Genomic DNA, 13,719 nt, shown 5'->3' with positions numbered 1-13,719 from the left:
CTGAAATATTTCATGTACGTTTCCAGATTTCAATAATTTAGAAAAAGCGAATCTTGAAAAAGTCAGTAGAGGGTTAAAACTGGAGCTTTAAATTTAGAATGATTTAGTAAACATTTGACTGTAGAGAAAATGTGTGATAAACAATAGAAATATCAATATTATCATATTTTTTTCAGCAATGAATTAATGAATGAATAAATCATGTTTATGATACATAATCTAATTTTTATTTATACAGCTATATAATTCCATGAAAATAACATATCTTCATTACCATTCAAAAGTTTGGGGTCAGTAAAATATTTTTTTCAAAGAGATTAATACTTTTATTGAGCAAGGATGCATTAAATTGATTCAAAGTCACAGTAAAGTCATTTATAATGTTACAGAAACTTTCTGTTTGTTAAAAATTCTAGAAAAAAATCACAGTTCACAAAATCACAGACACTTAAGACTAGAGTAATGACAGCTGAAAATTCATCTCACATCTCACATGTTTTTACAGCATTTTTCCTGTATGATTGTCTCCCCATTTTTTATTTTATTTTTTATTTATTTATTTTTTAAAAGCCTTGGTGAGCATAAGAGACTTTCAAAAACATAAAAAAATTTACTGACCTCAAAGTTTTACATGGTAGTGTACGGTCTGTAAAAATAGGGCCCATTGTGCTGTTAATATGAAGGAATGGTCCCTATTGGTTTCTCACAAGTGTTTTAGCTGTATTTTGAATTACACAGTATTGTGTTTTAGTTTTTCCCCCCGGTGTATTGATACATGTAGAAAATAACATCTAGATCAATAAATACTTAAAAAATATTGTTCATGGTTAGTACATGAAAACAAATACCCAATACATCAGTGTTCTGCATCCCATATACCTAATTTCTCCAATATTTCAGATCCAAGTATGAAAACACACTCCTCTGTCAGGTGTATTTTTTGCTTTTGATTAGTCTATGGGTGGGATTTTGAAAAATGAATTAAGGCAAATCTGTAAATCCGCAGAAACCTCATGATTGTTCTCCACATCTAACCACAACGGCTATCTGATAGGAGTTAAATGAGTGAGAGCCAAATGAAATACACACAGCGCTTTGTCATTTTTTTTTGGGAGGGGAAGGGGGCAAAGAGAGAAAGCAGGGCTTATTTTACTTAGTAATCCCGGATATGATCTATCATGCCTGCTCTATCCAGCACAGCTGCCTGTCCAGGGTCCAGGTTGGACGTCTCAAACAGACAACTCTTTGTGGAGCTGATGGAGGAGGCACTACTTAAACAAAGGATGGGGCTCAGCTTAATCATGAGTGATTTGCAGATAAAGCTTTATGAAAGTGTGTCGGTGCTTTAAAGGGTCTAATGGTTTGGCTGAAACCTCAGGCCGGCCAAGCTCAAAGTGAAGGTTGGAGATTTCGGTAGTGCTGGGCAGGAGACTTTAGTAGTGATAGAAGTTCTTGCTTTTTATAGCACACCTAAACCAGGGATCTTCAACTGTTTTCATTTGGTGGAGACAGAGAGGTAGCGAAAATCTGGAGTGTTGCATTTGAAGTCTGGCCTATATTTAGATCTGTATAGTGTATTTCTTTATTTAAATGTTTTTGTAAAGATGCTTGCATTACAAAGACATAAACAATTATGAATGGTGTCACGTACTTGTACATTACATTCATTTTTACTTTATGCCTTTGAACTTCAGTAGTATAAATATGTTAACTGAAGTCCTGCTAAAAACCCCTTGGGGTCACAGGCCTTTTTGAGATCCCCTTAATAGTGATAAAAGTAGTGACAAAATTTTTATTATATATCAATTGATTTTAATATAATCATGCTTTGCTCAAAGGGTTTCTAAAGAAAGTCTCTTTTACTTGGTTCAGAAATTAGATGCACACACAAAAATGCATATTACTTGATCAAAGGAAAATGTTATGTGAATAAATAAAGAGGGTGGAGGGATTTTTTTTTTATCCAAATATCTATCCAATGTAACACTTTCACAGCCAAAGTGTTTCAGCATCACTTAAACTAGCACATGGACATTAGCCCACAGGTGTTTTCCATCAAAAAGGCCTAATAGCAAGAGTGTCTGACCAAGAGTAACTAGATCCAGTTTAGTCTGGATCTCCTGCTCTGTTTTTGTCATAGGTGACCAAAGTCTTGTCTGTAATATGGAGAACATTTAGAGGTCACCTTTGAGAGAGGAAGACAAATGTATTAACCTTTTGCTTCGGTGTCACAGGACAAAAAAACAAGCAGGTGTTAGACATTCTCCACTAAATAGATGAAATTAACTTGGTTAGAGACTTAATTCTCTTGGTGCCTACATTAACACATTTTGCAGATGGTTTTATCTAAAGTGAGTTACAGTGTGTTCAAGTTCCTGTTTTTGCCTGTGTGTGTGAATCCTGGGTCTCCATAATACAGTATATTTCCAGTGAAGCACTCAGGGGGAGTTGACCCAAAAACTAAAGGACAAGGTATTCAGGTTTGGAATGACTTGAGTCTAAGGGATTGAGGACTTCAGGTCACCTATTATTTACTTTTAGATGATCTGAACATTTATATACTTTCATGTCATTTTGAACCTGTAAGACTTCTGTAGAGCACAAAAGGAGAAAGCTGAAGATTGTCCTGCTGGCTGTTCTTATTCATATAATGAAAGTGAGGGGGGGGGGGCTTTCAAACCCCCAAAATAATAAAAAATAACTTACATTTCTGTTTCTATAGGACTTCTTAAGATGTGGGATAAAGTGCATTGGTGACATGGACTGCTTTGATGATACAAACCTGATTACAAAAAAGTTGGGACACTGTACAAATTGTGAAAAAAAAAACAGAATGCAATGATGTGGAAGTTTCACATTTCAATATTTTGTTCAGAATACAACATAGATGATATATCAAATGTTTAAACTGAGAAAATGTATCATTTTAAGGGAAAAATATTATATATTTTTTATAACATTTTATAACAGTCTGCAAATGTCTGGGAACTGAGGAGACAAGTTTAGGAATAAGAATGTTGTACCATTCTTGTCTAATACATGCTTCTAGTTGCTCAACTGTCTTAGGTCTTCTTTGTCGCATCTTCCTCTTTATGATGCACCAAATGTTTTCTATGGGTGAAAGATCTGGACTGCAGACTGGCCATTTCAGTACCCGGATCCTTCTTCTACGCAGCCATGATGTTGTTATTGATGCAGTATGTGGTCTGGCATTCTCATGTTGGAAAATGCAAGGTCTTCAAAAAAAGAGATGACGTCTGGAATGGAGCATATGCTGTTCTAGGACTTGGATATACCTTTCAGCATTGATGGTGCCTTTCCAGATGTGTTAGCTGCCCATGCTACACACATTCATGCAACCCCATACCATCAGACATGCAGGCTTCTGAACTGAGCACTGATAACTTGGGTTGTCCTTGTCCTCTTTAGTCCAGATGACATGGTGTCCCAGTTTTACAAAAAGAAATTCAAATTTTGATTCGTCTGACCACAGAACATTTTTCCACAGTCCATTTTAAATGAACCTTGCCCCAGAGAAAATGCCTGCGCCTTCTGGATCATGTTTAGATATGGCTTCTTTTTTGACCTATAGAGTTTGAGCTGGCAACGGCGAATGGCACGGTGGATTGCGTTCATCGACAATGTTTTCTGGAAGTATTCCTGAGCCCATTTTTTGATTTCCATTACAGAAACATTCCTGTATGTGTTGCAGTGCCGTCTAAGGGCCTGAAGATCATGGGCATCCAGTATGGTTTTCCGGCCTTGACCCTTACGCACAGAGATTGTTCCAGATTCTCTGAATCTTTGGATGATATTATGCACTGTAGATGATGATAACTTCAAACTCTTTGCAATTTTTCTCTAAGAAACTCCTTTCTGATATTGCTCCTCTATTTTTCGCAGCAGCATTAGGGGAATTGGTTATCCTCTGCCCATCTTGACTTCTAAGAGACATTGCCACTCTGAGAGGCTCTTTTTATACCCAATCATGTTGCCAATTGACCTAATAAGTAGCAAATTGGTCCTCCAGCTGTTCCTTATATGTACATTTAACTTTTCCGGCCTCTTATTGCTACCTGTCCCAACTTTTTTGGAATGTGTAGCTCTCATGAAATCCAAAATGAGCCAATATTTGGCATGACATTTCAAAATGTCTCACTTTCAACATTTGATATGTTATCTATATTCTATTGTGAATAAAATATAAGTTTATGAGATTTATAAATTATTCCATTCATTTTTTACTCACAATTTGTACAGTGTCCCAACTTTTTGGGAATCGGGTTTGTACATTTTGCTGCTTTTTTATGCTTGAAAGCTCAAGACCCCTTTCACTTTCATTATATAGGTAAGAGCTGGTTCTTTCATTTCTCTTCTTGTGTTCCATGGAAGAACAGGGCATTTAGGTTTGGGATGATCTGAGGGTGAGTAATTGAGGACTTTTGGGTCATTTATTATTTACTTTTAGATTTACCGTCCCTTTAAACCATAAGTTATCCAAACAGTGTGGGTGCTAAGCTGGAATTCGGCTCATCCTCAGCTGACCTCCTCATCCTTTCCACATCTCTGCTTCCAGACCAACACTCCTCCACAACTAATCTTTGAAACATGACAGTTTAACTTCCAGAGGAAGCCAGTCTGTTGCCTCCCATTAGGGTTTGTCACGCTGGATGTGGTTTCAGGATCCCTTTGGCTTTGATGATGTCTTTTGGGGGGCACCTTTCAAACCTTTCCTAGATGCACAGGCTGTAGTTGAAAATATTTCCCTCCGCTGTGCTCTTTTTGTCGATTTTCTATCACTAGGCTAATCTTCCCAGCTCCCATGAGACGTCCATTGAAACAGACACTGGTTTGAGCAGATGTAGGTCATTGGTGAGCTTTTTTCTGCTCTGTGGGGGATAGTTGCACATGTGGCACTCATTACAGCTGTTTCCAGTTGTAAACTCCGAAAGGAACCAGCTGCTGTCTGCAGCCAGAGAGAATGAGAAAGCGAAAGAGTGAAAGAAATAGTGGAGAATCTGAGTAATGAAATTATCAAAGGCTACGCTTGCTCCAATTTTCTCTCTCATTCGTAAATGTATAAAGATGTGTTAAATAAGCGTCATTCTCGAGGGCTCTGTGTTTTCGTTCATTGTTATGGAGTATGGACACAGAGATTCCATTATGCCTGTGCTCAATATAAAAAGGTCAGAACAAATACACACAGCTGCCTCTAAAGGAGTTAATGACTGAAATCTAAAAATACATACTCTGAGGAAACAGTTTCCTTTAGTTGTTGGTCTTACGCTCTCCTTGTGCTAATAAGCTGCTGTGAAAACAATTTCCTTTGTGATGTATAAAATAGTCTACAGTAATGATGTTTAATTGATGTGTACCTAGAAAAACCCCATACCCAATTATCCACTATGGGATGTAAAGTTGATCTTAAATGTATTTAAGTTCTTTCAGGTCATTGTACTGCATTTGGACAGTTTGCGAGTTAGATAATGACCCTAATTTCACATTACTGACTTCTGGTGCACACATCTGCTATTTTGAACAACAGCATCTTGCAGTATTCAAAATAAATGAAGTTAAACAGACAGTTTGCTCAAAACGGAACATTCTGTCATCATTTACTCACCTCATGTCATTCCAAACCTGAATTAACTTTTGGAGCACAAAAGTGAAAGATTCAAAAGCAGCATAAAATGATCAAAAATGTGGTCCATTAAATTATCTGGTCACAGCTGAATGAGAAGATTATTAGTGAATAATGACTTAATTTGAGAAGGTTCCTCAAATAAAAATGATTTCAGAAGTACATGGACCATTATGTTGCTTTTTTTGTTCATTTTGTGATTCATGAAAGTAAGTCAAGCAGACTTGAAAGGGCATGAGGCTGAGGAAATGATGACTAAACATTAATTTTTAGGTGAACTATCCTTTAACCTGTTCATGTCTGTATTTGAAGCAGCTTGTCTCATCTGGTAGGGTTTCAAAATGACTAATGCATTACCTAAACTTTTAGATATCTGCTGCGATCTTCTCTGTGATCATCCAGGATGAACAGCAGTCCTTTACTGTTTGTACTGCTCTTTGAGAAATCAATAGCCTGTCGGTCCAGGAATAGTTAGCATTCTCTCTCTGACAGACGATCTGATCACATTTTCTCACTGTTTAATAAGGATCCGCTTGTGACATACCTCTATGAGACAGTTCACTGTTCATGAACAGTCTACATGAACAGATGATGTCACTGGGATCCTACCTTGCCTGCAGTTCTTGTCTTTGAATGGATTCATGTTGATCTGAGCTTCACCAGGCATATTCTCTTGAGTCTTTTGTTCATAGATTGTGTCATCCGGTAAAACTTACAGGGATAGTTTTCTAGAAATGAAGATCATAATTTACTCTCCCAATGTCATTCTGAAACTGTGTGCCTTTCTTTCTTCTGTAGAACACAAAATGAGATATTTAAGCTGCTCTTTCCTTACAGTGTCCTTTCACAAATACTGTTCATTATTTTCTTGTTTGCACTATTAAACCTCATAATACTTGGAGAAGAGTTTGATATTTGATTTGTTTGCTTAGGTTCTTAAATGGGTTGAGGAAACTGTCCAGGCTATGAAGGTCCACCTTCTCTCATCCGATCATGAAACTGCCCAGGAGACTCAGTGGGAGGTGTCCTTTGACCCCAGTTTAAAAGAAGTCACCGTGTCACTGAGCGGTCCAGCACCACAAATTGAGCTCAAAGACCCTCTTGGTAGGCATATGCTTTTATATGAAATGGTTGTTTAGGAAATACTGCTGAATTTCTTCAATTTACTGCAATTCATAAACCTTTTTAAAATCAATATCTAAATAATTATAGGTCGTGTAGTTGGAGAGAGACAGGGTCTGACAGAACTGCTCAACATCCCAAACTCAGCACGAGTGGTCAATCTGAAGAACCCTCGACCAGGACCATGGACATTAAAGGTGCCACCAGCATCTACAACTACAGATACTTCTGAAAAATGTCAGTGATTGATCCCTGCTTTTTCTCCCGTCTAGGTGGGCTGCGGTGGGAGACATACTCTTAGAGTAACAGGTGTGAGCAACCTGGACTTCAGGGCGGGTTTTTCTAGTATACCTGTCACAGAGTTCGGCAAGACCAGAGAGAGACCTATTAAAGGTATTACTACATCATCATGTGGCTACATAACCCTTTTTCTTTGATTGTTGCTGTAGTGATAGCCTAAACATATTTTACAATTCTATATTATTTAAATCATTAAAATTATAAAATTAATGCTATTAAAACATAATTGTATTTAGTGTTAAATAATGATTTAAAACAGTTCATATTTAATTTAATAATTGCTCCAGCCACATTTTGCTGGAAGAGGGCTATTACTAAGAAATTGATACCAGATTGTGCTCATGTTTGCACATGACTTAACTGTATTAAGAATTATAGATCTAACATATACCGTTTTCCTCCAGGCGTACCAGCCCATGTGATGCTGAAGTGTTCAGGTCTGAAGCCTCCTGGTCTGGTTACCAATATGGAGCTAGTATCTTTAGGGGGCCGCTCGTTGCGTACCATTCCTGTGCCTTTGCCTGATGATGGAGGCTCTGGAGGTATTTGGAGGATTCCAGAGTTTCGAACACCCTCACAGAGCTTCTTCCTCAAAGTTTCTGGAAATGATGGAGATGGCTATAACTTTCAGAGACTGTCTAGTGTATCATATACCAACATTATCCCAGGTATGCATCTTTCAACAATAGTTTTTTGTATAGTTGCATTCAAAATCCATCTTACTCATTGAGTAATCCATCTATCCTTTGAACTGTTTGAACACTATTAATACTTTTTGTTTAGGGTTTTAATATCTGTTACATTTTTTTTTACTTTGAACTGTTTGAAAACTGTATAAATACTTTTTTATTTCTGTTTCATATTGTTTTGTTTGTTTTTTGTTTTATTTAAACTTTGAACTGTTTGAACACTGTATAAATACTTTTTTATTTATGTTTCATATTGTTTTGTTTGTTTTTTGTCATTTTATTTAAACTTTGAACTGTTTGAACACTATAAATACTTTTAATTTTGTTTTAAATTTTTAATTTCTGTTTCATATTTTATTATTATTATTATTATTATTATTTATTTAAACTGTTTGAACACTATAAATAAGTTTTTTTTTAATCTTTTGTTTCTTTTTTCTGTTTGTTTTTTTTTTTGTTTAAACTTTGAACTGTTCAAACACTGTATACAAACTTTTTATTTTTTGTTTTATTTTCGATTTGAATGGGCTTGATGCTCTTAGATGTGTTGAGACACAAGTTCACATTGTTTATATTGTGTTGGGTAACCCAGCTGTGATGAACCAGTTAAACCTTTTGACCTCCTCTCACCCTGCAGAGCCTCCACGCGTGAACATGCCCACTGTGGTAAGAGGCTTCTACATGCAGCCTGCTACGATTGACTGTTCTGTGGAGAGTGACCTGCCCTATAGGCTGAGATTCACCAGAGGCGGAAGCACAATAGGAGAGGAAAGAAACTATGAGTGAGGCTCTCCTCAGATCTTACCTTTTTATATGGTCCTCTTTCTCTTCTCTGTCTGTTTATGTTTCTTTTTCTTTCCTTTTGTTTATGTTTCTCATACTTCACACAAATTCAATACAATTTGATTTGTTATTAGTATTTTAATGCATGTTTTTATATTTTGGGTACTATTATATATTCTTGATAATCAAGTAGCTGTCTATACCCCTCTTTTCAGATCTTTTGTTTTATAAGAAAAAAGTTTTCAGACCCAATGTTGTACCATATTGTAGAAACTGGATTTTTTTTCCTCCAACGTTCCATTCTGTATATTTCTTCCTTTCTCCCCTTTGTCTTTCTCACATATATCCGTCTTCTTCTTCATATCTCTCTAAACCCAAACATGTATAAACACTTTTGCAGGCATTCTCGCCAGTGATATGGCCCTAAGTAAACATAATGGAGCAGATGTTAAAGTGAACATCTGCTGGACAATTTCTTGCTCCGTTTGATACCGCTTGCTGACACGGGGCATTCGTTTACAATCGAAATTCAAACCTAACCCAAGAAGGATTTGTTAGCTTTCACTGACATATCAATCTTGGAATGAATATGAATAGCCGGGGTTGTGTGCACTGCACAAAAAAGAAAGTCATCATGAAAAATGAAAGAAACGGTTTTTTTTTCTCTCTCTCTATGAAGGGCACTCTGTTTTGAATTACTTTGAACATGAAATGATGTTGACTTATACTGAAAGGTATTCTGTGCAAACTAGTTTTTATTGACATCAGACTGTCTTTTTCCTTTCACCTGCTGCCATCTCTGTGTGCTTGAATAAGTTTGTATCATTTGTAATCTGTAACGCTGTATTTTCAGTCTTATTCGTTCCATTCTTGACCCCATTCTTCTGTGCAAGTGAAATTCTGTGCAGGTTAAATGCATGTTTGTAATCAAAGGCTGCACTTTTGGACTCATCACTTAAACCTGCTAATTTTTTGTAATTGAAGGTCTTCAGTTAAAGCATCATGGGAAATTCCCCATGCTTCAGGCAGTGATGAAGGAGCATATGAATGTGTGGCCCAGAGTACTGCAGGCATGGGACGAGCTCTCACGCAACTCACTGTCAGAGGTACTGCATGGATACACACATTTTCCATACTTTTTTCCATACTCAATACAATCTTGCATTCACATGCTTATTTTCTGTTTTGGACCATTGTGCACCTCTAGATTTTTGTAACTTTATAAGCAGTGTCATTGCAGCACAGTCGCCATGCTAAAAAAAAATACTGATACGTGCAGCATGATTGCGCATATATATATATTTATATAGTTAGAAGGCCATCTTCACGTGCTATCGGAAGTTTCCTGTTTCCCACATATGAAATCGTGATTACGAGAATGTTGCATTCTTTTCTGTTAAAAATAACAGTGGACAGTGGTTTGTGAATGTAGATGCTTAGCCTAAACCTTTATCGGGTTTGGAATATATATATATATATATATATATATATATGATATATATATATATATATATTAGAAAATATATTAAATACATATATGTTAAAAATTTAAATATATTAATAACTGAAAATGTAGGTGTTTTCAATCAGAGTAGAAGTTAGAGTATTTACTAATGCATTTGTTGTCGTTTGCACTTTTTGTATATGATCAAGAAAAGCCATTTACATCGAACTAACCAGGAAAAAAAATAAAACAAATGTTCAATGAAAACATGTTTTTTTCCCCCACCTGGCTAGGTTAACAATATATTGAAAATTGTGAAATTCAGTTAATGTAAAAATATTACTTTCTGGTTCAGCCAATATTTTCTGCATGCTGCCTTCTGTTGTTGCGGGGAACAGTTCAGCGTGGAACATGTCAAGTATAAATGCTTCTTGAGTGTCGTGAACTGTGCACACAATGTGCAGAGGGTCATGTGAAAATATAAACAAGGCTTCAGCTTGCTAAGGAGGGTGTAATCTCCAGAAATAAAGGAAACTCTAAATGAGAAACGCTTTTTGCAATGGAATTGTAAGTCACAGCTAAATGTCTTGTATTTGACTGCTATGACAACATTAAACTGAGAGATTTGCTGCCTCACATACTGTAGTCTTTTTATAAACATGTCATCATCATTTCTCTTAATGCAGAGCCACCTCCTGTTCTGCATTCTCCTCTGAATGTGACGTCATTCCCGGGGACAGTGGCAGTGCTGTCCTGTCAGGTTCAAGGCTCTGTGCGGCACAACATGACCTGGTATCGGACTGGCACCGCTTTATCATCCCGCTCAGGAAGGGTGAAAATACTGGCCAATTCCTCTTTGGAGATCAGTTGGGTTCGCAGCCAGGATTCCGGACCCTACCAGTGCAGAGCTACAAACGCCCACGGAGAGAGCCAGGCTGTCATATGGCTGGTGGTCCTAGGTACTGTATTCTGCAGCACCTGGTCAAACACTCAGCTCCTGCGGCCTCTCGAGTCCAACCGTCATGTGTTTTCCATTAAAACCCTCCAAACCACAGCGCAACTTCTACACAGCCAGCAAGATTGAGGCCTGCATGTTTCGAATAAGGAAGATTAATGTGATCTTAGATTGGCAGGTCCTTTTGGAGACAAATAGCCTAACAAATCGATAAAGTGTATCTCACTGTGAGCAACTTTCAACATGTGCACTTCCACCATTATTATACTATTATAGTGTGTGGAGTTTTTATTATCCCTTTTGCCATGCCTGCAGACTCAAAGGTTTTGTGCCAAGTAATGTGTAGGAATAGTTCACCAAAATTATTTACTTACCCTAATGTCATTCCAAATATGTGTGCTGCTATTTTTTTGTTGAACAAAAATCTATCTATCTATCTATCTATCTATCTATCTATCTATCTATCTATCTATCTATCTATCTATCTATCTATCTATCTATCTATCTATCTATCTATCTATCTATCTATCTATATCTGTCTGTCTGTCTCTCAGTCAGTCTTTCTTTCTTTCTTTCTTTCTTTCTCTCTGTCCATCCAGAATCAATTCAATGCCTGTTCAGTTTCTGAGTTTGACAGAACACATAATTGCAAATAGAATGCATTCTGTTTGGAATTCTTCATTCTGTCAAATCCAGGGCTTAAATGAGAATTGTTAAGGCATTTCCGTTAAATTATGAATGGTGCACAATTCTACTATGAAATGTTACAGTGTAAAAAAGATCTATGTAAAGATTCTTTAAGATTCTTCTTTTATGTTCCATGGAGGAAAAAAAACAACAGCGTATGGGTTTGGAATGATATGAGAGTGGGCAAATAAGCATTTTTGGATATACTCTCCCTGCAAGTATAGGATGATTCACAGTTTATTTCTATTTCCTTTACAGAGGCCCCATCTGTGGCTGTCTCCCCTCAGAAACAAAGGTTCTCTCTGGGTGAAGAGGTCCACATCTCCTGTTCAGCATCTGGTTCCCCTCCTCCAAAGGTTTTCTGGAGCCATGGCAACATCTTTCTATCCAACCACAATCGGTAGTCTACCAGCTCCCCCTCCCTTCTCTCACTAAACATCTACACACATAATTTGAGATGGTTATTTTGATCTACTTTCCTAAAATGGATCATTTATAGTTTATTTCTGTTTGAATAAACTGTTCGCAAACCATTAATAGTCTGAGATTTGGTCAAGACAGCAGAATAAATCTGACATCGATGCTGTGATCATTTAAAAGTCAGTTTGGTGGAAAGAAAACACTGTTTGAAAAGCGCTCAACACAACTGTCTCTGTAATATTATCATTACATCAGCAGTCTTAGGACAATATAACCCTGGCTGTGCTTTCAGAATGAGCATCTCTGAGTCTGGCACACTGACAATCCAAGGAGCTGTCCCTGAGGATGCTGGGAACTATACATGCCTGGCCACCAACGAGGCTGGCACTGCCTCTCAGTCTGTTAGCATCAGTTATGCAGGTGGGTGCCAGAGTCAGTGGCTCTGTTGATGGAAATGCTTGTGCATGGTAAATCAGTCTTCTGTCATTTTGAGTTATAGATTGAATATATATTTTTATAGTGACATGACAGCATGCATAAAAAGTAAATGAGATTCCAGCTGCTGGCAGACCTATCAAATTCAAAATGTTATATGGCTGCTTCTATTAAACTGTTTTGTCAAGCCTTGGAATGTTATACTTAATTCAGTTGGCATACTGAACTTAAACATTTTTTAAATGTTTTTGAAATAAGTCACCAAGAATGTAAAAACAAGCAAAAATACAGTAAAAACATAGTGATGGATTCTAAAATTAAATCTATTCCTGTGATGGCAAAATTTTATTTTAAAATATAACACTTTTATGACAATTTTTAAAATGAATGCATACTTATTGAATAAAAAATATTGATTTATTAAATTTATTAAAAGAAAAGTTTGATGGATGTACCAGGAGTAATACATTTTTTTAATTTTTAACCCTCTCTTTCTCCGTCTCTCTTTCACTTTCAGTAAGTAGTAAGCTAATATTTAATTCTGAACATAACCAGATATTTACATGATATTTACAATGCTAGTTTTAATTCCTTTCTCACTTGTTTTCTCAGAACCTCCGAGCATCTCTGTGGCACAGCGGGTGGTGATGGTCATTGCTGGGGAAGATGCCAGTCTCGAATGTCAGGCTTCTGGCACTCCTCCTCCATTAGTCAAATGGCAGAAAGGTAAATACTGTCCCTAAGCAGAAAACCTACACCTCTTTTTACAGTTTTTATTTGTTTTTTGAGGAAAATGTCTTATATTGTTGCAGCCTGATAATGCAACTGTTTAAATTATTTTCCCCTCATTAATCTACACTCTGTACCTCTTAAAGACAAAGTGATAACATAATTTTAGAAATGTCTGTAAATTCATTAAAAAGAAAAAACTAAAAAAAATATCATTTACATGTACACAAGTATTCAGACCCTTTGCAACCACACTTAAAGAGTAACTAAACCCTAAACCAACTTTTTTTAGTTAATGATCTATAAGAACGTCTCAAGGTTACGTATGTAACCCTAGTTCCTTGAAGGAACGAGACGCTGCGTCGAAACGCTTTTGGGGAACGTCCCTGACAAGACCGACTCTGAATATCGTGTGCCATCAGTCCATCGGAAAGGCGTGACGTCACGGGCGGGGTGACGTAGCGACCAGGAAGCTATAAAAGCACGTGCCGTGCAGCTGGCTTCAGCTTCGAGT

At 36.9% G+C, this 13,719-nt stretch overlaps 1 protein-coding gene across 2 annotated transcripts in view; it reads left to right on the top strand.

Annotated features, from left to right (window-relative positions):
* hmcn2 (hemicentin 2) overlaps positions 1-13,719 on the top strand; it is an 81,605-nt gene that overhangs the window by 6,780 nt on the left and 61,106 nt on the right. For both annotated transcript variants that reach the window (XM_059503455.1, XM_059503454.1), the window contains exons 5-14: positions 6,574-6,745; positions 6,854-6,960; positions 7,036-7,156; positions 7,468-7,731; positions 8,390-8,534; positions 9,520-9,641; positions 10,666-10,938; positions 11,880-12,021; positions 12,334-12,461; positions 13,089-13,202. In XM_059503455.1, the coding sequence (XP_059359438.1) occupies positions 6,574-6,745; positions 6,854-6,960; positions 7,036-7,156; positions 7,468-7,731; positions 8,390-8,534; positions 9,520-9,641; positions 10,666-10,938; positions 11,880-12,021; positions 12,334-12,461; positions 13,089-13,202 (1,588 nt within the window). The remainder of the gene's footprint in view (positions 1-6,573; positions 6,746-6,853; positions 6,961-7,035; positions 7,157-7,467; positions 7,732-8,389; positions 8,535-9,519; positions 9,642-10,665; positions 10,939-11,879; positions 12,022-12,333; positions 12,462-13,088; positions 13,203-13,719) is intronic.

This window comes from Carassius carassius, chromosome 21 (assembly GCF_963082965.1).
Source record: "Carassius carassius chromosome 21, fCarCar2.1, whole genome shotgun sequence".
Taxonomy (NCBI): Eukaryota; Metazoa; Chordata; class Actinopteri; order Cypriniformes; family Cyprinidae; genus Carassius; species Carassius carassius.
Note: the sequence above shows the minus strand (reverse complement) of the source record. Positions and strands in the feature narration are given on the sequence as shown.